Source organism: Ursus arctos, unplaced genomic scaffold (assembly GCF_023065955.2).
Source record: "Ursus arctos isolate Adak ecotype North America unplaced genomic scaffold, UrsArc2.0 scaffold_9, whole genome shotgun sequence".
Classification (NCBI taxonomy): Eukaryota; Metazoa; Chordata; class Mammalia; order Carnivora; family Ursidae; genus Ursus; species Ursus arctos.
The window spans coordinates 47696403-47724245 of NW_026623111.1; the positions used below are offsets into that span (position 1 = coordinate 47696403).

At 33.0% G+C, this 27843-nt stretch overlaps 1 protein-coding gene across 8 annotated transcripts in view; it reads left to right on the forward strand.

The window, feature by feature from the left end:
- Nucleotides 1-27225, forward strand: part of ADGRL3 (adhesion G protein-coupled receptor L3) — a 788566-nt gene extending 761341 nt beyond the window's left edge. For 7 of the 8 annotated variants that reach the window (XM_044387778.3, XM_026508973.4, XM_026508974.4 and 4 more), the window contains one exon: nt 19559-27225. In XM_044387778.3, coding sequence (XP_044243713.3) covers nt 19559-20358 — 800 coding nt within the window. In that variant the 3' untranslated portion in view covers nt 20359-27225. Of the gene's footprint in view, nt 1-12824; nt 12954-19558 lie in introns of all 8 variants that reach the window. The other variant, XM_026508964.4, reaches the window with a different exon arrangement.
- Nucleotides 27226-27843: the final 618 nt, after the last annotated feature.

The following is a 27843-nucleotide window of genomic DNA, read 5'->3' on the forward strand; positions in this document are numbered from 1 at the left end:
TACTCAGAAGTTTGCTTACATCTTCTAACAAATGAAAACTGATCCTTGCCAGTGCTTTCAGATAATTAGATATTAAAATTCATCATTGACTACTGAAGGTTTTCTTTCCTTTTTATTTTCTAGTAATAGGTGGGCGGAATAAAACAGTTACCTGAATGCCAAGTAAAAGAAATAATAATTTACCTAAAATGGTGCTACCCTTGAGGCTAACAAAAAGAAATAAACTAATAAAACTGAATTGTCTCTTCTACATTAGAAATTAAATGCACATTATATCTGCCTAGTTGTACTTTCCACTTCTGATTTGTAACCATATTTTAGCACTGAAGAAATAAAGGTAAAATATTTCTTCTCCCTACCTTAGATAATGATATAAGCAAACACTGCCTTCTCTTTCCTCCAAGCCCTATTCTGCCCTTCAGAAGCTGAGAACACTAGTTCAATTCAGACAGCCCTGCTAAATAACCAGTTATGTAGCAGAGAAGGGATGTGACTCATTCCCGTTTTAAACTCATGTCTTGTCAGAGACTGTATTGTCTTTCCCAGGAGGTTGGTCACCAAGGCAGAAGAAACTTCACAGTAAATCACCTGTTACCTCATTAATATTCAGGCTACTCAACATATTTTACTTTTGTGTTTTTAAAGAAAAGTGCAATGAAAAATTGTAAGTGGTGTTTCACTGCAGTTAATGACTTCTATAAATTAAAGCTTAAAAGGGTGAAACCCTCATACTCATTCACTGCACTTTATTAATCTCAGTAAATATAATATGACTTTATATGCACAAATGTGTCCTATTTCTCAAAAGCCTTGCTGTTCTGAAGGATTATAAAATTGTTTGTAAATATTAACCAGATCCTGACATCTATTTGTGAAATTTGCAAAAACAGTTAAATGATGTGCCTAAGAGTACTTGCATGACTAATAAATCAAAGTTGACTTGTACAACAAATTACTTTTTATTATGAACAAGCATTATGGTAATATAAGTGCAAATATTATAAGTATTATGGCATGGAAAACATTTTCATTTGAGATTCACCATTACATTTATATCTAGTATTTTTTGACTTTTATATTCTTGATTTGTAAATGAGGCAACAGTACTCTCTTGTTAATTCATTTCCTTTTATACACGTCATCAATAAAGACATAATCAGAAAATGTACTACAAAATAAGGATATCTTTTGTGTTAGGAAAATCAGTTTAATAACACAAAAGCAAAGTAGGTAAAGATTTTAAAAGTGAAATGCTATGCCAGATAGATAATTAAACAATGCTATTAATATTTTGATTCCTAACTCAAGGAGACCAAATTATTTTCAGAATGAATTCTCCATTGCAAAATGAAATATATTGAATATTGATTCTAGGCAATCAGGGGCAAATGTTCTTGCTATAAATTGCTGTCAGGAATTGAAAGTAAAACTTCTAAAATGCTTGCGCAGTGAGTCCTTCTTGTGCTTTGCTTTTAACTTTGTCTCTTTGATATGAGTCCTTTCAGTCATCCAACCTCTCAAAGCCAACTACACAACAGTAAAAATGGCTTGTACTTTACTATTATTATTATTACTATTATTATTGTAGCTTTTATAGATCCCTTCACAAAGAGAATTCTTTATGTAGATTCTGCATTATTATAGTTTATTATCTTACCACCTTATATATATATAGTTAGCAGTATCTCTTATCTCCTTATTATAAATCAAACAAGCTGCAGTGAGTTACCTTGATAATTTCTAAATATAGTGCTATGAAACATTCCCACTTATTTTTGAAATATTACTGTTGTTTCATCTAAGTTGCTGGGGATGTAATTTTCAAAAAAACATCTATTTTTAAGAACTAAATATATATACTCAACTTCTCTTCAGAAATCCCTGGTATTCTTTCCTCTAATAGAACACAATGTGGCTCTTTATATTTTTTGATCCCTTTGGGATTTTTTGGTGGGTGTAGTTAGGAGTTTTATCTATTATACACTATTCATGATTCATCCATTATCTTTATATCCATGAAGAAGCTGGGTTTTTTGCTTACTTGTCCAAGTGGAATGGCTAATAAAGGATGAAATCTAGATTCAAAACAAGATCTTTCTGACTGCAAAGCCCTAGTCATGAGAACAAAATTGTTCACTCTTTTTTTATGATGACAGCTTTTCATGAAGCTTGCTAAGATTAAAATAAAGATACTTTTCTCACTTCACATGGAAATATGATATTCTTAACACCACAAGTATCAACATCTTTATTTCTTAATTTCCTTCACCTACTACTCATTTCCTTCTACTTTATTTTGTGCTAGGTATACTCTTTACTGTGGATTCATCCGATTCAGTTACAGAAAGAAAAGCTTTAAAACACTGTGAATATATGGAGAGATGGATTGGCCAGGCTTTTCAAAACTATTTGATATAGAATATGCTGATTTGCTATATATTATTGTCTGATTTTAGGACTTGGGTTGCAAGAAGATTTTTATAATCATTCTTCTTTTCTTTCCTGGAAGGTCTCAAGGTATTTTATTGGTAGAATCCTTTATCTTTAACTTCTTACGTTTCAGTAAAAGGATGAACATCTTGGTCAGAGCAAAGATTGTGTTTAAAAATCAGGTAAATAGCTTCTGCCTCTAATAATTCAGTATAGCGCCAACCAAAGATACAATTTTACCCAGGTATTTGTACTTTTGAATTTGACATTGTCCTCTGTCAGGACAACGTAATAATGCCTAAAACAAGTAGAAAATCTGTTTGAGTTAACTTCAGATAGATAATGATAATGTTATAAATTAAACTTACTATTTTTATGTGCTAATTCCAGTTTTAACAAAAAGTATGAAATGTCTTATATTCACAGTTTAAAAACAAAACCTGACTATACCTCTCATCTGGAAAAAGGTTCCTACTGTATTATAAACATAAAGCTTGTGAGGATATAAATGTAGTATACAACATCCAAAGTTAACTAACAAAGCCATTATTTGTTCACATTATTTTTTCTAAGAAATAGATTGTATTAATTCGTATCTGCTACTTTGAAAGTAAATAGAATTAATTCAGTTACATGAAAAATTAAATCGTGGAAGAGGGATATATGGTTAGCCAAAAAGAGTCCTCATTAGAAAAAAGGTACTTAAATTGTCATTACCAATAATTGTGCAGTATCCAATTAAAATAGCTTCTGTTTTATTGAATTACACTGCATACAGAAGCATGCATTTTCTATAGCTTAACCTTACATGCCATTTAAAAGTAAGTGTTTATGTGATGGGTTCTCCTATGATTTTCATAAGAGACTTTCTTCATAATTTATCATTATAAGGAATGCGGTTGCTTCAAAAACTAAGACAAGTTACTCATCACACTCATAGAACGTAATTTACAACCCCAGAAAAATCACTGGAGAATTAAGAAAGATTTGAGAGGATACACAGATTGAAGGAAGACAGTTAATCTTGATGCAGAGAGGTAGAAACAATGTAAGTTTCCTGAAACAGTCTTAGTCTAAACAGAACAGAACTGATTATGATTAAATGATGAAACAGGCCTTTTCCAAATGTTATCAAGAATCTCTTTATTCATAGATGCTTTGTTTTAATTTATTTTTCTCAGACATATTTGTTAAACTATCTGTTCCAAGTTTAATATTCAAGTTTTAGCCAGAATAGACCTTCTGCCTGTAAGCTATATAATTTGCTCAATATAGGAAAGGATGCCAGCGTAGGGCAGAGCGTTATACAAAAAGTCATATTTTCTTCATATTGGTAAAGCATTTCATATTGTTAAGTAGTTATTATACTTCCTTACCTTCCTTTTTTCTGAGGTGCGTTTTATTAAGTGAAAATGCACAAGCAATGTGTGATTTACAAATACATATAGCTGTGGGATTGACCACATTCCATTAACAGATATCAAGAGATAATCCAATGTAGAGAAATTAAGTAGCTATAATGTGAATGACATTTTGCTAAATGCCTTTGATACACTAAAAAGATCTGTAATTACTGCTATTTTGCCTGTGGTTAAGCAAACTTGGCTCATTATCTTTAGGCTTAGTATTTTTTGTTTTTAGTACTATGAAATGTATTCAAAAATGTCCAAATGTATTCAACATGTCCCAAGTTAACAGCACACAGAAATACATGTTTTTGGCCACAAAGGATGAGTTTTAGAGATGAATGTCTGAATAGCATATGTTCATCATTTCAACTGCAGATTAACCACTTACACTATTGTGCAGCAAAGATTCACCAAGAATTCTGAGTTTTAATTTTGCTGCTGTTGGCTTGAGCAGTCAGAAAACCAAAGATCTCTAAGCAGTTTTGCTTTCAGTTAATTATGTAAAATTATTAGATAGATATAATTACAATATACAGTGTAATATATTATATAAAATACATTAAAATATATAATACAAAAATTCTTTAGAGCTTTTATATATATTATTATATATTATATATATATTATTTAGTATATATACATTATAGCCTAATGTATATATATTAGGTTAAAGTAGGAGTTCTTAGATATAAAACACAGATTATAAATTATAAGAAAAAGGTAAGGTTCTTGTCTCAAAATGTAAACAGTACTCATGACAGTAAGCTATTGGGAGAAGGTGTAAACAACATATAACAAACAGAATGTTATGCCTATGTTGTATGAAGAATGTCTACAAATCAATATATATAGGCAAAAGATAAGAACAGGCAATTCACAAAATAGGAAACCTTTATGGCTAATAAGCATGAAAAATTACCCCATCTTTTTGATAATCTGGGAAATGCAAAGTATAACAGTAATATGAAATATCATTGTATACTCTTATCGGATTGGCAAAAATATGAAGCTTACAATACCAAGTCCTAGTAGGAATCTGAGAAATTTCTACTGCTCATGAAAGTGTGAATTGGTACAAATACACTTGCCAGAATTTTGGCAACATGTTCTAAATTGAAATGTGGACAATGTATGGCCCAATAATTTGACTTCTAAATATTTATTGTAGAAAAACTCATGTGTCTGTACAAGAAGACATATAAAGAGCCAATTAGAGCAAAATAAGGAGGAATAGACAAGGTAATTTCTTGGGTTCCCATATCTAAAACTCTGAGCTTAGCTATTTAAACAGAGACAACACCTCTGCATTCAGAATATTTAATTTCATATTAAACTAACAATAACCCAATCTGTACTTTGGAGAAAACATGTCCATATTAATAGATTCCCAGTGAATGGATTTGCTATTAAAAGAAGCTGAAGTATCTCTGAACCATTTGAAAGAAATTTAATAGGGCAGGTTGATTAAAATTTAATAGCAAACTTGTTGGCTATTAAAAGTGCACAGTGTAATAAATCAAGATGTCAGCTCTTCAATTTACGACTTTAGAAAAAAAATGATGAAAGAGCTCTTGGCTTTCAATAAAATATTTCTTCTTTGACACTTGATAATTTCATTAATTATTTGAATAACTGCAAAATATAAAATTATGATTTCTGTGATTTTTAAAGTTATTTTTATATAATTTTAAGGTAGTATGTAGATTCTTTTAGTTTTGTTCGTTATTATAAACAACTTGGTCTTGATTCAAATGGCTGTTCCTATTTTATAAAGTAGCCCTCCAAAATTGAACTTAATCATTTTTCCGCTCTTTCTGTAGATTGTGTGTGATGTTGATATTGTACTGTTAGACAGAAAGAGAAAAAATAGGAAACAAAATGCTTAAAATAGATAATACCTATTGAATCAGTTCTCCAGAGTTCTGGAAGTCTCTTTTATTGATTAACTTTCATTTTGGTTTATTTATGTAATATAAATTAATACATGAATATGAAAATTAAATAATTGAACATTACAGAAAAGCATATGAGAGAAAAGTAATACACTTGTATAAGGCTCCTGATAAAGTTTTATTGAAACATCCTTTTGGGAGAGGATGCTAAAAATGTTTGAAAGTCATGGATTTAAATGTGTTTGAATAAAACTACCAGAGTCAGATGTGACCTTGAATAAATTATAAATGTCTCTGGACCTGTGTTTCTTTATGTAGTAAATGATAGCAGTAGATTAGATAATGTTAAAATGAATATAAGACGTAGTTGGGGTACTTCTGATCCATTTTTTCCAGTTGTTTATACTATAGTTCACTCACTAAAGAAAAAGACTTTTTTTCTCTCTCTACCAGTTTTCTAACCTCTTTGAAAAGGAAATCAAAGTCACCGGATCCTTTCACAAGAAAGAAATGCAGTCATGTGCGCATGACCATACAAACATACAACTTTACGTTCAATTTTAAGGGTCTCACAACTCAATAGATACCATCTCCTGGTAAAAGATGACTTGCTTAACACCGAACTTAGGATTCTACGGAAAATGCCATCTTTAGTGAAACTATTTTTTACTTGTGTGAAATGAAGGCTCCATTATGGGCCAGAATCAAGTTCTGAAGACAGAAGCAGAGAGGCGTCATCCCGTAGTGCCTCTGCTTTATGTAGAACTCTGATGTCTATGTATTCGTCAATATATGTATTGGAAATGACTTCATAAAAGCAAAATATGTCAAATCAAGGAGAGGGAACCAAGAGGGAACAGAATGAAGGACAAGGTGTATTAAAGAAGAAAGACTATCCAGGTAAAACTGTTCTGGCGGAATAAAACAGAACATGCACCATCCTAGATATTCATAAATAACGAGAATTTGAAAATTAGTAATGTGTTGGTATGCGACTCTCAAGAACGGCGTATTCAGTTGGTTCATGAGAACACCAAGGCCTAGAACTAGACAACTTTGCCTACCCAATAAGAACAAATAAGAATGAAAGTACATTTTTTTTTAAAAAAGTGTGAGGGGCAAAGCAGAATGACAATTCAAGTTATTTTAAGAACTTTTCAGTGTACTTTTGTTAGCCTGCTGTCAGGAAGAGACGTTGTTTGAATGAGGTTTCTGAATGATACAATATGGATTCAAGTGGGATTCAACTGTCATCTTTTTTTCGGATCTGTTTTTTTACTTCACAATTTCAAAGCTTGCCGCTCTACGTTTGATTTCCAGGCCTCAATTACACATATCACACCGAACCGGCCTCGACAGTGCTGTCATTCAAGGCCTCCCCGTGTCAAAACACCTATTTTATTTTCATAAGGAAAGAAATACAACAGTTTTGTGGTAAAACTATGCATTTGAAAAGAGTGTACTCATTATTTTTCCATTCAAACTGCACTCATTCAAAAACTTTTATAGCTCTCTCTTCAGATAGAAGCAAAGTAAAAAAGAAAAAGACTCTTTTTAAAAGGTCTGTGATTTTACATGTAGTATTTCTCAGCGGCCTTAGGATCCGACTTTCAAATAATTGTCAGAAAAACTTCCCAAAATTTTTCAGTGCGGAATATGAAAATCTTTTTTGCTTTGTGTCCTGCTTTCGCCAGAGAAGATCTCGTGGTTGGCTCTCTGTTGACAGTTTTGTTGATGATTCACATATATTGAAGTTCAATTTAATTCCTTTTCCATGGTTTTATTAAAGAGCAGGTTTGACTAGACTATACCCAGGATTCAGTGAGTCAGATAATTAAGGAGCAGTTATTCTTACATAGCCAATTGGAGCTTTTTTACTTTGAGCTTTTTTACCCAATTTGAGCTTTTTATTTTAAGTCACAGCAGGCTGTGCCATTATTTCCCCCCCTTTTATCATATTATCTGCAGTTAGTATTCAGGTAGCATTTTGTATTTCCAAATAATTATCTGAGTGTTTATTTCTGCTTTAAAGTTTCAGTATTATAGGACCTGGTACAGTGTTAGAAGGAAATGAAGAAATCACATTAAGAATTGGACAGTTGACACTCTTAAGAAATTTGCTCAAATTATAAAACTGCTCATAATTGATAAAATGACTTGCTTTAGTTTGATATACTAAGGATGCCATAGATTTCACATGTTCTTCATTAATTAACCAATATTTACCGAGCCCTGGGAACTATTCTAGACACTTGGTGTAGAGCAATAATAAAACCCAGTGTATTCCTTGCTTTCCTAGGGCTTACGTTCCCATGAAATTTGCACATAAACGTTCTTTTCCCAAATCTTCTCCTCCAGCCCGCAACATCAGCCTATTTGTGTCTTTAACCTGACTAACCAGTAAACTTACAGCTGAAAAACAGTGACAGATGGTCTGTAAACACTGATCTTCTTGGAAGTCTGCAGCAACTTCACAGCTATTAGAAAGGAAGTTTACAAATCAGAAGTTAGTCGGAAGGAAGAGGAAGAGACAGGGTGGACAGAACCTTGGAAAATAGTATCAGAATTCAAAGTGACCTGAGTAAATTGGGGAAACAGCCAGAAGCAAACAGAATAGGCTTCAGCAAAGACAAGTGAGATGCAGTGCAGCTATAGAGAAAGACAAAAGTAACTTTGCACACTAATGACCCAAGAAGACAGGTACTATACAAGTTTTCAGTTCAGAGATCTAGGCATTGACAAAAAACCGGTGTTTTCGGCATGGTAAGGGGCCACCTTTCAAAGGTGTCATTGAGATAACTAAATGTGAGTGGGGACTGTAGGAACCATGGGATGATGCCTTGTTGCACTTGTTCGGAATGCAACAGAAAAAATGACCTCTTGCAAGCTTTGAATGTCCATGGAAAAAGTATTGCCTTCTTGCACTAGGGAAATCAAACGACAGATAACTGTTTGGTCACTCAAACATATCCCTTATTCTTTCAAACTAGCAAATCCATAAACCTGATCCATAACTGATTCACTTTCTATCAGGAAAAAGGCCTTTAATACCAATGAGAAAGGAAAAAGTGTATTATGTTGGAAAGGTTGAGACTATGTTTATACGTGTTTGTGTGGTTGTAGATTTAAAGGCGGGGTGTCTCTAATTATGACTGCATGTCACTTATTAGGCTATAGATCAGTATCTGATCTGGATTGCGCCTAGATTTGAGGAAGCCACCTACCAAAGCCATGTGGCTGGGACTGAATGTTGTTCCATTTAGTCAACACTGTGTCACAGCATGGCTGTATACCAATGGCATTTCTGTGATTGTTGCTGGCCTTTCCAGATTAGCGGGAATTGATTAAAAAACTCGGTCTTCCTACATTAGTAGTTTGATTAATAAGGGCATCTTCAAGGACATTCAAAAACTAGAAAATACTTTGAAAAACTGAAATAGAACTTTATGCTGGGAAAGCTATAGCCAGATGGATTTTCTGTCACAATTTTGATAGCTTCGTTACAACTCAATTACAGAACTCCATTTTTTATGATTAAATTTTTGTCCTTATATTTTTAATTTTTTATAAACAATGATAAACAGGAAAAAAATATTGAGTCACCTGCTTTTTGCTTATGTTGGATTCCTCCCAGTTCACCTATTTTCTTTCTTAAAGGACCTAAAGAGTATATTCTTTTACACTGGTGTAGAAAAAATAGAGAGAGAGAGACACCTTGTAATCTATTTGAAGCAAGAGGTGGGGGAGTAGCATGAAATCGTTGCATCTTAGTTGTTTTTTAATTAGTTCAAATTAAGTCATATGTAATAATGAAGGAAGGTTATAGAAATACAGATATAAGCCCCAGCCATAAAGGTCTAACCCTTATTTGATCTGTGAAGGAATGTGGTGATTTTGAGCCATTTTATATTTTTAAGGTTTCTACCCTCTTTCATTTTAAGCTGTTTACACCTTTCATTTTCTATTGAAATTCTCAGAGTAATTTTAGAAAGTAATTATTTGTATTGAAGACTAACTTTCCTTTTTACTTGAAAGAAGCTACAATAATAAATATTAGGTAGCAGGTACAATTTACAAGTAATTTGCTTTTTAAAAATGTTGCGTGGACCCCATCTAGTCTCTAACAATCTTAAATTTGTGTAACATCAATGATTTAAGATTTACAGTATTCCATTTCTTATCTGAAAGGCACTGTAGCCAACTCTGTAGTTTTTCTTACTAGTATTCTCTATATTTAATTTATCAATGGAAAGTAATAGCCTGATTGACCCATTGTATGATAAATGGAAGATCTGCCATCTCACTGTGTTAAAGCCATTTGAATGTATATGTTGTACAATTTCAGCAAATACTCATTGAGCATTTAATAAGTGAAAAATTCTGTGCTAGTCCTGTGTTAGTTCTTCGCAGGAAGTATAGAATGCAAACACGTGGCTTATTTCCTATAAGAACTGAAACCTTCCAGCTGTAGAGATCTGACAAGTTATGTTGTCCTGTAAATCTAGAGGTGTTCACTTACCCATTTTTGAGGTTAAAGTATGTGTTATTTGGGGCGCCTGGCTGGCTCAATCAGTAGACCATGCAACTCTTGATCTTGGGGTTGTCAGTTCAAGCCCCCCATTGGGCATAGAGCTTCCTTAAAAAAATAAATAACAAGGTAAAATATGCATGATTTGATTGATAATTTACTGTATCACAAAGAGCTATGATTTTGAAAAAAAATAAAAACTACCATGGCCAAGTTTTTTCTTCTCATTTTTTTTTACTTTTCTATAAGTAACTAAACATTTTTGTTTCATTCATTCAATATAGATTACTTATAATTTTGAGATAATCATAGATCCACTTACAGTTATATGAAATAATGAAGAGATCGTGTTCCTTGTGCCGTGTTTCTCAATAATATCTTATAAAACTATACTACTGTACTACAAAATCACTGCCAGAATATTGACCAATATCTAGCAATCTTATTCAGATGTCTTCAACATTACTTATATTTAATTGTATTTGTGTGTGTGTGTGTGTGTTTAGTTCAGTGCAATTCTATCACAAGAATGGGTTGTGTTATAGCACCATAGTCAAGACACAGAGTAGCTCCATAACCAGAAGGAAGCCTCATGTTGACCGTTTATCACAATATGACCATATCCATTTCCCTCCCCCTTGCATCTTTAACTCTGTCAAGCACTAATGTCTTCTCCGTGTCTGTAATTTTGTCATTTCAAGAATGTTATTTATATATATATATGTAAATTTCCATATATACATATATATGGACTCATTTAGTATTTAAGCTTTTGGATTGTCTTTTTTTACTCTCTATTATGATCCAGAGATTCATCCAGTTTGTTACGTGTATCAATAATTGTTCCTTTTTATTGCTGAATAGTATTCCATTGTAAGGATGGGCCACAGATTGTTTAACCATTCACCAGTTGAAGGATATCTGGGCTGTTTCCCATTATGGACTATTATAAATAAAGCTGCATGAACATCCATGCATAGGTTTTTATGTGAACATAAATTTCCATTTCATCTGGGATGAACGTCCAAGAGTACAATTGCTGGGTGGTATGGTAACAACTGCATGGTTTGTTTAATAAGTAACTGCCAGACTGTTTTCCAGAATAGCTATACTATTTTAAATTCCCCCAGCAAAGTACGAATGATCCAGTTTCTCTTCACCCTTGCCAGCATTTAATGTTGTCACCAGTGAAATTTTTAGCATATAGTGATATCATATTGTTGTTTTAATCTGTATTTCCCTAATAGCTAATAGCAGTTCTTCTCATGGGCTTGTTTGTCACCTGTATATCCTCTGCTATGAAATGTCTGTTTATGTCTTTGGCCCATTTTCTAATTGGATTGGGTTTTTTTTTTTTTTTGTTTGTGTTCTGTTTTGGGGTTTTTTTGTTGTTGTTGTTTTACTGTTGACTTTTGAGAGTTCTTTCTATATTCCAGATACTAGTCTTTTGTTGAATTACAAATATTTGTACATTTGTTTGCAAATATTTTCTCCTTGTCTATAGATCGTATTTTCATTCTCTAATATATATATTGAAGTAACCATATACTCATGTTCAACCTGACTGTCCCCATACAATTTGCATTTTCCTTTCCTCAGTCACATTTTCTTTATCATCTAACATAAACATGCATTCTGCATTCATTTTATACGTGGCCTAGTTATATTTAATAAAACTGTTCCTCTGATCTTTCGCTTTATTTGGTTAAGCAGTTTTGGAGGATGGGAGGTTGCAACTCATACTGATGATATGTTAGGAACTAAGTACATCTATTCACAAAGAGATGAAATAATTTAACTTTGTGACTTTGCTGTGCCAAAATTCAAACAACCAGTTGGAAAATGGAAAATGGAATTATGTATGTGTTGGATATTATGAAGCGAATATATTTTTTAAAGATTTTAAAATAATATCTATATGATTATTTTATCAGATTTGTAAATTCACCTGATTAGTATGCTTACTATGGTGTACTAATAAGAGTGATTATATTTTATTTTATTTCAATTTAAGGAATTCTTTTTCATAGAATTTTAAGAAATGTCAAATTCTTCTGTTGTGTCAACAACTGCTCTCCAAATGAGTGTTTTATCGTAAATGTTGCCTTTTATTCTTTTTTATTTTCACTGAGAACAACCCAATGGTTTCTATGAATGAGAGAATATTTTGTTTATTTTGGCTTTTCTTTCTGTGTTTTAATTTTTTTCCAGCTTTTGTTTTGTTTTGTTTGTATGGAAGACTATGTTTTGCTTTTTTTAATTTTTTTATTTTTATTTTTAGCAAGCATGGGAGTATATTCTTGCTTATACTTTGGGAAAGAGAACACCCTAAATGGGGCTTAATCAGCATTGTAAACCATTTTCTTTCCCATTGACTCTTGGATATGTGCATTATCGGAAACATGTGTGCTTTAGTGGCATATATTTTTGAGTCTAATTAGCTGCCTGCCTGTAATCAGGACTATATCAACTGTTGTCATTCTAAATGTTTCCTTTCTTTTTTTCAAACACATTTGCCTGATTGACCTTTTTTTTTTTCTCTGTCTTTCTATGGGGCTGCTCCAGGAGCCATGGCTAATCATCTTATAAGCAATGCTCTGCTTCGTCCGCATGGTACTAACAATCCCTATAATACATTGCTTGGGGAACCGGCGGTCTGTAACAACCCTTCTGTCAGCATGTACAACACACAAGGTGTGCTGGAGTTTATCTTAATTTTGTCAAGTGAGAGTCCCATTTTATGTAGCTTTTATGGCCACATTCTATTTTTCTTTCCTTCCACCTGCCTTTTCTTTGTTTTGGAAGCAGACACACAGACCCCTTTCGCCTTCCACCCCCTTGGTGCTTTTATTTTCCATTTTCCTTAGGTTTTCCTCAGTAACAAATGGATTCCTTTCTTCTGATACACAAATGCTTGATTCACCAATCTGTGTTTGTTTCTCTGTAATGTTATAAAATGTAGTGTGATGTGTCAGTGCTTTTCTTGTTGTTGATTGATTTCTATATTAAATATCTATGTATTTATTTTGAGAAATGAGATATTTGCCTAAGGTAAGTAAGATAAAGGAAAGACTTGATTCAAGAGTCTTAATTTATAAGGCCAAGGAAATAATCTTACGTTATTATGCCATGAAGCACACTCTAGGCGCGAGGCGTCAGTACCGGTGAAAGCACTTAGGTCAACTCCATGGAAAATTACGTTGAACTAAGCCGTGGAGAAAAGAGCCATTCAGTTCGCTACTGAACTGACCATAGCACGTCAGGTTCTGCACTAGCGTGCCATGGCCAGCGTGAGCAGGCTCAGGAACATCAAGATTTCTTGTCTGCTGTGGCGATGTGCGAAAAACAAGGCTTTGGGATATGGTTCTTCTGAATATCCTCCAGCTTAAAATGATATACACATTTAATTGCACCTCAAACAAATAAGCATAAATCTCTTTAAAACCACTTCTAGTATAAGCGTTTGGACATGGCTTATCTTTTCTAAGAATAAAAAATGTATTGGAGCACAAGAAATTAAAAATATTCATATCATATGCGAGAGACCACAGAAAAGAGCTATTCAAATAAAAGTTTCCTGAAAGAAAAGTCCTCTTTAGGGATCCAATTATGTAATATTGTAGTCAAAGGAAAATTCACCGTAAGAAAGAGGCTGAAGTGGTTCTTTGAGGCTGGATGCCATAAATTAGCAGTATTTAGCTTTCCCAGGCAATTTCAAATAAAATTCCTGTTATTCTCTGTAGGAATCTGCGTTTTCTTTCCCTTCTCAGTCAGAGGTAAAATATTAGGGTGGCGAGTGTGTAAAACTTGGTGTGAATGGCCGTTCCATAAAAGTGTGTTTGTTACAGCACTGCCATTGGGTGTCTAAAACCTTCTGAGTTTCCTAGGTGACACCTTGCCAGATACATAGGATGATTTTAAATCATTTCAAAAATAGTGAAGTCAGTAATACAGAAGTGACTTCAGGAATATGGTCAGACTGTTTCTCAGTCAGATGAAGTAATTAAGGGAACTTTTGATTTATCAAGTTTCATAAGGCCTGTCTAAGAATCACAGACTCTTAGAATCAAAAGAAGGAATGGAGCTCATGAATCCTCTTCACCACATTGCTGACATTTTGTCAGCCTGTGCCGATCTCCTCTAATGGGACCCTTCTCACCTCAGGATTTCATACATTCAATTGTTGAAATGCTCCATTTGTTCCTTTTTTTTTTTTTCTTCCGCTGAGCCGAAATCTGCCTCTGGCTAGGATGCTTTGATTTGCCCTCTAGAGCAAAGAAGAGCAAAGTATTCTTCTGCTCTCTGTGTCAATCCTTTAAAATACTTTGAAAGCAGCTCGCCTGGCTTCTTTTGGTCCTCCATTTCCCTAGTGCCATCAATATGAGATAGTTTCTGGGTCCTTCTTCATGGTTCCCCTTCTAAATTGTCTCTTGCCTTCTAAACTGTTCCCCTTCTAAATTGTCTCTCCTTAAAATGTCCCTATTTCATTGTGGCACTCAGTGAAATGTACATTTCACAGCACAACAAATGTGGCTTGACACAACAATTTAGCAGACCTTAGGAATGCTTATGTTGTTTTTTTTTTCATTAGGCGAAATGACAGATAATTGTGTCATTGTAAACATTTTACAATGTGCTGACGTATTAGTAAGTTTTCAATAATGTTAAGTGAAGATTTTCATCATATCTGCAAATTAAATCTATTCTGCATTATTCACTTTATGCAAAGAGTTGTTAGAAAAGCCATAAAAATTGATTTACTTATTTTGTTATAAAAAAATTGATTTACTTATTATTGTTATAAAATAAGTAAAAATTTAGATAACCTTCTGTTCAGCTTTTTTGATTATTCAGATATAATTTCTAATGCTTTATGTAATGAAAAACTAGCAATTATTAATCTATATGTTTTCCCTAATTCAGTATCTGCCTTCTTGTCTTATTTTATTTTTACTGGTATCATAAATTAGGGGATTTTTCTAAGGATGGAACACTACTATAAACACTATCAAAGTGAAATTCTCTGATGCAAAATTTAAAATAATACCATTGAGGTATAAAGTTTTATTTCTGTGAAATTTGTTACTGAACGTTGCTCTTAAGATCATCAATAAATACACAAAGAATTCTTCTGAATGGACTTATTGTGTTTGTCAGTAAGTTAAATAAATTCCATTGACTTTTCTTAAAAACAAAAGTAGATAATTTTATTTGTGTTTTTCAGAATCTGAAGTGAAATTGTTTAACTGTTTTATGTTTTAAGATTTTTTTAAGATGTTAAACTGTGATAGTGCCTAAAATAATACTTTTATCACTGACCAAAAATAAATCTTAGTGATTGTCGTATTGCTACTAATCTTATGCTTTCAGATGAATGCACTTAATATTCTTACTGGCAAGGGGAAATCTTACATGAAATATAGGTGGCTCGGTATGTACTGGAGTGGTTTATGTTGAATTACCACTTGGTTCTGTTCTGTGGGTTCTCTAATTCAGTTGCACCAATGCTATCCAAGCAAAGAAGCATTCAGATTTAAAGTATTCAGATTTAAAGTATCCATGTTTGTTTGTAATGCCTTTATTTAAAATATGTAGAGATGTGTTTATAGAGTTACTGAAGCATATAGAGTTCAGAGTAAAGATGAGTAATATACTTCTATTATATTGGATTCAGACTCTATCTGTGGAAATATTTAAAACTCCATGCATAGTATTTCTGGATCATCTTCTTCTTGTCAGTACTGGAGAATTCAATTTTTGTAAGATAAATCTCGCTATAGATTAACCTATCAATAAGACATAAAATAGGGAAGTCATGATTTTACAAAATAATTTACATTTTAAAGTAATAATTTAATTCTCTTCTCCAACTTAAAGAAAGACATATCCTTAGGACAGGATATAAAAGGATACATTATAGTCGGTAAGAATACAAGATTATATTATTAAATATATAAATAAATATTCCGTTATGGCTTCAAAGCCTAAGGCAGATGTGAAGAGGACATAGACGGTAGTAGTGCACAGAGGAAATCTATGAGATTTTCTTTCTGATCTCAGTCCTGCCACTATTAGCAGGGTGGGGTTAGATAAGGCTCAGCCTGTCTTGGCTGCAGTTTCTTCATCCCTGAAAAGCAGGGTTGAACTTCAGTTATCTCTCATGGACTTTCCAGTTCTAAAATTCTATCATTTAGGGAAGGAGCCATATTGAGCTTACAAACGATATCCATCTGTTACTATACTGGTTTGGCTCTTCAATTCAAATTATTTTTCTAAAGTTATTTGGAAACTTTAAAAGAACTTTCCTCTCCACTTTGAAACATTGTTGGTCTTTTCTAAGTAAATTAACTTTTAAGTCCAAAAACCATATCTCTAAAGCAGTGGTTAACTTATAACTAGTTGGAATCTCCTGCGATGAGCTAGCCCAATGAGCTTCCTGGTTTTTATTTTTGTGATGGTTTAACCTTCCTGTAAACAAATTCAGCAAGAGCCGTCCTTTATGACCTGATTAAAATATGAGTGTTTTTTTTTTAATAATTTTGCTAGGATTGTTTTTTAAAGGATCAACTCTAAAAAAGTTTGATTGCAAATGATTGTGCAACAATCCAGAAGAAAACCTGATATTGATGGTGGTATTTTTCTTCCCCTCACGTTGTCTTGATACCGAATAATGGTTGGATTTAACCTTTTTTTTCTCCATAGTTATACAACTTTTGAATAAGAGTTCCAGAAATGACAGTTCTGATCAGTATTATTCACAAATGATAAGAAGCATTTGTATAGGTACAGTGGGGAAGATAACCTTTTTACAGGAAGACAAAAGATACATAAAGGAAAAAACATGCAACTATGGAAACCTACAACTGTGGGTTTTTTTCTATGTATACAAGCTGAAGATTTTATTTATAATTTTACTGAAAAAAATTAAAGTTAAGTAACATTCCTTAGAAGCAGGTATGTTCAGACATACATACACATAATTATATGCAATATTGAAATATAGTTGTGGGAATCGTCATGGCTTGCACTCAAATCTTTACTCTCCTTGGTTGGTGTGATAATCTTAACTTTAAAATAAATGTGTTTTGTTGGACATTTCTAAACTGTACAAACGCTTATTAAAGACTCATTTTATTAGCATGTGTTAAGGGGGGTTTCTTATTTTCTGACTAACATTTCAGTATTTTTAATTATGATAAACCATGTAACACAGACTCATGAATTTTGGGGCAGTGGAAATTATTTCCTTTGACTCTTTTTTCTGCATATCATCAATTTGCTTTTTACTCATGTTTCTTCTACTGTCGCTGTAAGCTTACTTGTTGTTTTTTCTTTCCTTTTCTTCATGCTGTCGTTTAGAGCCCTACAGAGAGACAAGTATGGGAGTAAAGCTAAACATTGCATATCAAATGTAATTTTTTTTAGTTCACTTTTATTGCATCACATATAGATGATGTAGTTATTAAAAACAGTTCATCTCACAATTTAAAAACTAAAGAGCCTATGAATCGACTTATATAAATTTATGTTAATAGAGATTAGACGCTTTTGTTGTCTGATTCTTTTATTGTGTCACATGATCAACATAGTTGTTAAGTCTCATGTAATGTTTGTGTGAGTTAAATTGTTTTTAAATTAAGCATTTATTTTTGCTAAGTAATGCATAAACTTTTAATTTTTATTAGTACATTCCATCATAAAATGTATGTCACATGCAGCATACCCACTTTATTTTACTCTGGCTGTTTCCAACCTGTACCTAATGCATTGACAACAGAAATAATACACACGTTTCAATGCATCAGTCACTCAACCATAACCATCCAGCATACCATAGCGGCCTCCACAGCAGCAGTCACCCATCACATACAGCCCTTTAAAGAGCATTTACTTTTATTTTTCTTAACATTGTGGATTTGTCTACAAGGTATCTTATAACATGAAAATAAATCGCTTCACCCTATGTCTGTGATGGCTGCTTTTTAATGAATCTTTCATGCATTCCTGTTTTTGGAAACTGTTACTTGAGTACAGAGTATGCATCAGAAGTCCATATACAAATTGATATATTTGGGACACTTTATTTAAACCAGCAATGAACTAGTTCAGTTTTGATAATCATAACTGCATCACAGATATAGAATGAATGCTGTATTTTCACAAGTTAGCAGTGTATTGAGAAGTTTAATAGAATTTTTCAATTAATTGTTCTGTAAAGAAATATCCTTTCTTATTTATGAGTATTGGTTAAATGTTTGTGTCTTATTTTCTTTCGTGGTTGCATTTGAACTGCTTTTGAAACTATTATAGATTCTTGGATTTCTGTTTATTCAAGAGAATGCAAAACCCTTGAAGAAGCATGTGGTTAAATTTTATTTCACTAAAACTATTTCTTCCCAGAATAAAATGTTTAATCTCCTTTAAACTCAAAGTTTAATATATGCACACAAAGTCATCACTCATTATGGCATGGAATCTTTAATACTGACACTATGTTTTTAGGGATCAGAGCCCTGTGTCTTTACACGTTCTCTTGTAGTACTACCTACTGACCCTAAACAAGCTCTACTGGGTTTATACGTAGAAAAAAAAATTAGAAAGTAAATCCAAATATTTTTGTTTTGAAAGTTCCTATGTGCAAATTATTTTGATGTGCCATTTATTTGACTAAGCATTATTTCATGACTACATCATTCTGACAAATTTAACATAATCCTTTTGTGGTTTTGTGTGTAGGAATTAATTTGATTCTTACAAAATTACATATCAAATTGTTAGAAAGTGCTTGATTCTTTTACTTTTGACATATTCATAGCATATTCCAAGCACCACACATGAATTATGTTAATATTATACCTATTTTAATGTTAAGACATGTAAAATTAAAGGTAATGAATTATTGAATTGACTTTGATGTGTATAAATTGAAAGCTATGAATGATTACACTAAAATTTTGTGTTATTTTTTTCTAAGTTATAACCAAATATGCTTCAGATAGTATCAGGCAATGTTTGTGTGGAAATGGCAAATTCATAGGTTTTTAAAAATTATTATTTTAAAGATTTATTTTAGATACTTTTCCATTTATAGGCTTTCTATCAATTGTCCAAGTGTATATATAGATATGTACATATAGATTTACTAGTATTTTTTGTTTATTTCCAAACATTTTATACTTAATTAAACATGCTAGCAATTTATACATACCTCATAGTCGGATGTTCTTGCTTTTGTGTCTGTGTGTGTGTTCTATGGCCAACTGGATGTAAATGTCATAGTGTTCTGTAATCTTTTTCAGAGGGGCTTCTGAACAATGCCAGGGATACAAGTGTCATGGATACTCTACCACTGAATGGTAACCATGGCAATAGTTACAGCATTGCCAGTGGTGAATACCTGAGCAACTGTGTGCAAATCATAGACCGTGGCTATAACCACAATGAGACCGCCCTAGAGAAAAAGATTCTGAAGGAACTCACTTCCAACTATATCCCGTCTTACCTGAACAACCACGAGCGCTCCAGTGAACAGAACAGGAATCTGATGAACAAGCTGGTGAATAACCTCGGCAGCGGGAGTGAAGATGATGCCATTGTCCTGGATGACGCCACCTCCTTTAACCATGAGGAGAGTTTGGGCCTGGAACTCATTCATGAGGAATCTGATGCTCCTTTGCTTCCCCCAAGAGTTTACTCCGCAGAGAACCACCAGCCACACCATTACACCAGGAGGCGGCTCCCCCAAGACCACAGTGAGAGCTTTTTCCCTTTGCTAACCAACGAGCACACAGAAGATCTCCAGTCACCCCACAGGGACTCTCTGTATACCAGCATGCCGGCACTGGCTGGTGTGCCTGCCACAGAGAGCGTTACCACCAGCACCCAGACCGAACCCCCACCGGCCAAATGTGGTGATGCCGAAGATGTTTACTACAAAAGCATGCCAAACCTAGGCTCCAGAAACCACGTCCATCAGCTGCACACCTACTACCAGCTAGGGCGCGGTAGCAGTGATGGGTTTATAGTTCCTCCAAACAAAGATGGGACCCCTCCGGAGGGCAGTTCAAAAGGACCAGCTCATTTGGTCACTAGTCTATAGAAGATGACCCAGAAATTTAAACCAACAAAACGGCTAACACCTGGTTGACTGTTCTGAGTTGATATAAGCAGTGGTAATAATGTGTGTACTCCTAAATCGTTATGCTGTTCTCGAAAGACGAACACAAACTTTCAGACTTTTCTTTCTTTTTTTTTTAACTGGGATTTTTAGGTCAGCCCAGGGGAGAAAGATAACTGCTGAAATTCCCCTGTGCCCTCTCCTTTCCTGTCTTTCCCCCTCAGATGGAGACTTCATTATGTTAATGAACGAGATATGAAGAAAATGGCACTCATTGTGGCCTTGTTGAATTCTGTTGTGTTTGTTCTAACATCTCTGATGCTCTGTTACTATAATAACAAGGACCTGATTTTTAAAAGGCCGGAATGGTTGTTTGAAATTAGTAACAACGCTGCATCTAGATTGGAGTGCTGCACAAACAGACATAAAACAAAGCAAAACTGTATCACATAGTGGTTTTTAGTCACTCACAACCTGAATTCACCACAGCGGGAATAGCTGTGGAATACAAAATAAAACAACAAAATAATGAAATGGAGGGGAATTCTAGAATTATATGCTAAATGCATATTTTATGATTTGCTGTATTAACTGATGATAAAACTAATGGCAGAAAAACATTGAACAATTTCTATGTAATGTACAGATACTAGCATTGCACATATAGTCAGCTTTCTGTTCCTCCAAAATTTGAGTCCTGTTAATGTAGTGGAAAAAAAGAGATACTTTCTTTTTCTTTCGTGCTGGTCTTGCAAGTTTGTCTACCAGTAAGAGAGCAAAGTTTCCTTCCTTTCTTCTTTCTTTTCTTTCTTCCTTCATTTTCTTTTCCTTTTTTTCTCTTTTTCTTTTTTCTTTCTTCTTTCTTTCTATCTTCCTTTTTTCTTCTTTTTTTATTGATTTTTTTTCTTTAAAATTTCACCTGGCAAAAAAATAAATAAATAAATAAATGAAGCTATCACTTTATAAGAATCATTTTCTAGTAATACAAACAAATTATTTTTTACAAAAAAAATAAAATAAATAAAATTAGACTTCCTTCCCTCACTATATATCTTTATTCAGTCAGAGTATTTCCAAGAGCATTTTTGCAAACTAGAGCAGGACGAACTTTTATGTTTACAGTGTACATCTGTTGTAATGCAAAGCATATTTGGCAAGCAGTTCATCACCAAGACAGTAGCTATGATTCTAGAAGTCAAGAGGTGTCAATAGAACTAGTGGGGCTTCTGCATGTGAAAAAAAAAAAAAGGTATCCCATAGGCGTTAAAGTGCTGAATGCTCAGTCTGATCCCCAAGTGGGCACCTGCACTACCAATTTTTAAAGGAAATTCACTCCCTTGTAGTAAGAATCGAAAGGTCAAGTTATTTTGAAGTGATTTTTTTTTAAACTCTTCTGTTTATTAACAGGAAAATTTATTTATTTGACAGGATTTTAAGTAATGTAGGAATACAAGAGGTAAATTAGCAGCACATATAATTTTTTTTAAATTTATGATCCATTTTGTATGGTCTCAAAGTTGGATGACCTCATTACTAATATTTGTTGTAAAAGTGAAACTTGTTTGCCAACCAATAAACAACTGATTGAGATTTAGAAGATATTGTTTTGATGTATGTACTATATGATTAATTACTCTTTATTTTTCTCGTCTTTCCTTCTGTTTTCATTATATATACTTTGCTAATCCTCTATGGCCCAAATGAGCCATGCAAAAGAAATCAAATCTGCCTAGACGGATAACCTAAGCACAAAATTATACCATTTTTGCAGACAGAGTAAACCAGAGAAATGGGATGGGCAAATTTATGTTGGATGAAATAAGATGTATAACTTACTTTCAGGCAGGTTAATATATGTTACTATGTGCTTATTTTATAAGCCAGCTGGAGTCACTATGCCTACTATAAAAACCAGCTTCAATCGGAGATTTAAGTATTGAATTGGAGGAGGGGTAGATCATGTATTTTCTTTCCTTACAAGTCCCATTTCGATGTTAGAAATTTAAAGTCACTCAATTGGCTAAAAAAATGCCAGGATAATGGCAAAGTGAATATCCATTTTATAAAGATAACATAAGATATTTTTATGCTAATTTTTCTTGTCCCATGTATGAAAAAAGTCCTTTCAAAGAAATTTTCTAGATCTCCAATTACTGACGAACCTTTACCAGCGGTGTCTGAGCATGGAGTCCCTTTTAGAGCAAAGCCAGAATGAATTTGCCAAATTATAATTTCTCTTGTAGCATGTGATATTTTGGTGATTTCTTTTCTTTTTCTTTTTCCCCCCAAATCTAAACACCACCCATCTACAAATTAATTTCTTAAATTAAGATGAGAAGCAGTAGTTTACAGAATAGTCAGTAACCTATATATAGTTTAAAAATATATGACAAAAAAAATTCTGTGCTGGGCCAGAGTACATCATAACCTTAATATCACCTCAGAATATCTTATGCATCATTCCTTTTTGGTCACTTAACATGAGTATTTTTTAAGTCTCCAGATTTTTTTTTAAGTTGCAGGAAAACCTCAAGCTTTAACGGTAATTAGGTTTTCTCATACCACACCATGGCAATATTAGCACCTGACAGGTGGTTAGCCTATCTGTTGCACAGAATACATTTGGTAATGAACGAATCCTTTTTGGACAAGTTTAAGGTAACTTCAGAAACACAGATGTTGGTCTGTGGATTATGAGCACTTACGCTTGTTTTGGCAGTTCAACAGAAATCTATATGACAGCAGCTCTGTCGGTAAGAAGCTGGTTTCACAGAACAATGGGGAAACTACCTCAACTCAGCTTGCTGATGCTGCCAATTCTGATTTTCAGATATCACTACCTCCCTGCCCATTATCTTTTATGTTTCATTACATGGAAATTTGAAACAGGTAGCCTCCCCAGCTTTACATAGACCAAGCTGAAGAAAATCACTTGAATACATAAACTGGTGCAGAAGGCCATTTCCTACTGTCAGTTACGACCAAGCTCTTGCATCAAGATGAAAGGATGAGATTTTTGAATTTGAATACATCATAATTGATGTGCTTTCAGAAAGACTTAAGATCCCAAAGACTTTTACAGAAAGAGATTGTTCCCCCAAGTTTTATGTGACTATAATAAAACAAAACAGTAGCTAAAGGAAGTAATTATGTATACATTTCAATAGAAATTTGTGTATATCTAACATGTATTCATTCAGTCCGTTTTACACTACCAAGGGTTGAATTCCTGAACTTGACTTTTGTCCCCCATGTATTTCCCTTGTGTAGCTATTGATAAATTAATAACTTTACATTTTTTTCTTGGTTTTTTTTTTTTTTTTTGCTACCTTTGGTTGACTATGTTTTACCTCCCTGTGCCATTCATGACCTACTCATCTGCATATTTCTGATGTGTTTATCTGATTTTCTATAAAGTAAATTTTCATCAAACAGACATACTATACATATATAGCACATTATTTGGATAGCTGCAAGTAGAAGTTATGCCAATGAAACAAACCAATAATTATTTCCTAGTAAAATAATATTTTCATAATATTTTACTCGAGTTTTTTTTTTTTCTTTTGAGGTCTATTTCCCATGGTTGTTTATCAGGACACTAGCTAACAGACCTCATGTTTAGCTGAGTCACAGACTGTTGGATTGTTGCACAGCCCATGTTCCTAATTGATAATATTTATGGAGAAATCTAAATTTTGTGAAGGAGAAATAGATTTGATTTCCTTCAAGTTTTTTGAGTATCCCTCTGGTTCCACTCTATTAATAAAGTTAAAAATACTATAGTTGAATAATAAATTGCTATGCTAAAATAATCATAATGACAAAAAAGAATTTGCGTGAGAGCAATTATGTTGAAATGAAAATAATCAGGAAACTGTATTAATCAAATGCAGATAATGAAAATACCCTTAACTTCTTGTCAAACAAATTCACAAAGACTCTAAATTAAAAGTGTAGTTTATGATCTATATTTTGTAAGTCCCCATTAACCTAAAAGTGTCAACATATTGATAAACGATCCTTAAAATTTAGTGTTTTTAATTTTTTTTTTAAATATTAACTTAGTTGGTATGATGAAACTTTTCATGGTAATGGAGATAAACATATAAGAGAATTATTAATATTCATATAGAACCCATAGACTTAATTTTAGGTAATATCTTCAGCTTTTTCCCCCACACATGTTCAAATCGATTGACTGGTGTGCTTACTTTTAAAAAAATGACATTAAAAACTTTAAAGATTGACTTTCTGCATTATAGAGACCAAAAGGGAAAGGAAAAATAGTTCCTGGGTTGTCTAAAATCAACTCCAAACTAATCAATAATCATCTCCTATTAGTGAAAGAATAATTTGTTTTTAGAAGTTGTTCATTAGTACTGTACCAAGGTGCTACTGCTTGAGATGTTTTTGGAAAAAACAAAACAAAACACTATAGAACTATTGTATCAATTCAGGTTTAGAGAGAGAGATAAACAAACCCAAACCCTAATTTGATTTTGAGCAATTCTAAAAATATTGACAAGAATGTCTTTTCTTCTCTAACAAAAGTATGTGCGATACAATAACAATATGTACGATCTTCCTAGTGTACTATAGCACCAAGGTGTTAAGATTTAATTAGTTCATGTTTAGTAATTCATGATTATAACTCACCCCATAAATAATTACTATGCATTTCCAAAAATACTTCAAATAGATCTTATGTTGGATTTCTGCACATTAATAAGTTAGGAACATGGAAGCACAAGAGTGAAACAGCAGCATCACAAAATAGCTTAGAGAAGCATTTTTGTGCAAATGGAAAGCTTCTTTGAGATCGTAAAATAGATTTGATGAATCCCAACCATAAATTCAGTTTCATAATCAGCAAATACATCCTTTTTAAGCCATCTGAAAAAAATGGATAAATACCTAAATTTCCATTTCTAATTAAAAAGTGTTGGTAGCTGCTTCTTTCAAGCTTAGGCCATCAGAGGAATCTTTCCTATTTGCTAATTAACCTGATTATTTCTACTTCCCCTTTGCTTTCAAAGTGAAATCAATCTTTAACTTTCACCTATACACACACTTACAGACTTTGATTCCTTTTATTTACAGCTTGCAGAGGAAATAACTATGTGATTTTTGCCACGAAACAGGTAGTTATTACGGTTTTGCGTATTTTCATTTTCAATAAAGTTATTGCTATACCCTCTTTCAAAAAAATTAAAAGTCAACACGTCTTTAACATCCAGGACCTTTAAGTTATTATTCACATATGTTCATTTCAACTATGTTTTGATGTTTCTTTCTCTTAGTAGTATGTCACACAAATTTTTCTCATTTAATTTATGTCCCATTAGAGTATTTCACAGGTAAATGCAAACTATGATTTTTAAGAAGGCGTGTGAAAGGAGAACTTTGATTTATATGAAGAAGTCAAGGAGGACTATACAAGGAAAAAAGCCTCTATTGGGATAACCAGATCTTTTCAATCACAGTATGACCAGAAAAGGGCAAAAACAAGTTGGCAGACTTATGGTGAGGTAGCAGGACCTCAATTGGAGTTAAAAAAAAAAAAAAAAAATCCAGGAAAAAATAATGAAATCGTTCAGAGTGGTAAAAATCTTAAACAGTGTACCAAATGCTATTGATGTATTAAAGCAAAAATTGACGTATACCATATTATAATATTATCCTGCTGATACACAGGAAACTCTAACCACTTTTCACACTCTTTAGACATTCCTTGTCTAGCCACACCTTGTCTCAAGGGAACATTAATATTTTACAAATGTTTCTTAAATATAAGTATTTTTCCTCAATTCACTTTCACTCTCTAATCTGCTTTCTCCATTGTATGCCAACACAGTTAATGCTCCTAGTAGCTTTGTACCGTTTAGAGCTTATTATGAATCTTTCTAATAAACATTAAATTAATATTAAATTGGAATTATGTACATTGTGCAAGATAATTCATAACCAAGCGATATTCATATTACAGGATAATTTATTATATCTATGAATATTACATTGAGACTGAACAAATAATTACACAGCTGAAAATATTACTCTCAAGTCCTCTCTTTCTTCAATTATTATAGTCAATTCGTAAAATTCTGCAGACAGTTGTGTGACATGTTATCAAAGTACTCCATAATCCAAATGTGTCTAAAAGTATTCCCAATGCTTCTTCCATTCTAGAATGCTAAAGGAAAGAGGTTGAAAGAAGAGGAAAGGAAAGCCGACTTCTAAGGATCTAATTTAGATTAACATTGCCATTCAGAATGAATAATTTTGAAATGAGAATGTTTCACTCTGTGATCTAAGGTTATTAACGATTTACAGTTAGTCCAATATTGGAGGATTTTAAATTTTAAGAGTTAAGTTTTTCTCAATGGCCCCAGACTGCAGAATTTCACACTACATTGGCAAGGAAATGTGTTTAAATTCCCTACCTAAAGTAGCTTTTTAAAGGTTAAAAATTCCCTGATTCTTCTGAAGGTGAAACTGGCAAAATGATCCCGGCTTCAAAATGAAATGGCTTGGTTGACTTCGAAAAATGTTTGGCAAAAATCATGAATGTCATCAACTCTCTAACAGTGCAGAGAGGTCTTTGGAGATGGAACTCAGGATACAGTGACTAGAACACAGTGTCTTCTTATGCTGACCACTGCCTAGTCTCCTAGAGCATTTTTAATGCCTTGAATTTCAAGTTGTCACAACGTCTTATGTTTTGAATAACATCATGAATCAAGAAAGATGAGGAAAAAAAACATTTAAAGTTGGTTTCCATGCCTCATTTCAGAGTAAAGATTTCCTTTACTATCCTAAGTAATAAAAGATAATATGTCTTGAAACAGCTGTAGACAATCAGAATGTGTTCATTTATAAACAAGTCTTCTTTGTATATTCGGACACTAATCTTTGCCTATGAACTACAAAATCAATAACAGTAGAGTCAGCTTGATTTCCTTTCATTTGGCTTCTGTGAATGCATTGAAAGTAGAAGGATAATCTGGGAAGTTTTTCCATACTGTTTTCCCACTTGCCAAGCATTACATCTAATTCAAGATATATCTTTTCTAAAAACGATAGTTTATTTTTAAAAATAACTAATTAAGTTATTTCTCATTGATAGGAACAATTTCTCTTTTTAGGAACAAGAATATAGCTAACGCAGGCTCTGGTCTCTTACCATTCTCATATATTTCACGTGAAATTAATCTTATCATATACACCTTCCAGATTTCTATCTATTGGATTTTTTTTCCCTTGTACAACTTTTCCAACCTTTTTTTTTTCTTAAATGCTCTGTACAATCACATGTAAAATCATGAGCTACAAACCTCAATAAAAAATGTCAGTAAACAATAAGTGATGTAGTCACTTTTGTTATATGGGAGTGCCAAAACTATGGTTTTGGGACAGTTTTTCGAACTACAGGACAATTGAAACATAGATTCCTAATAGATTTCCCTG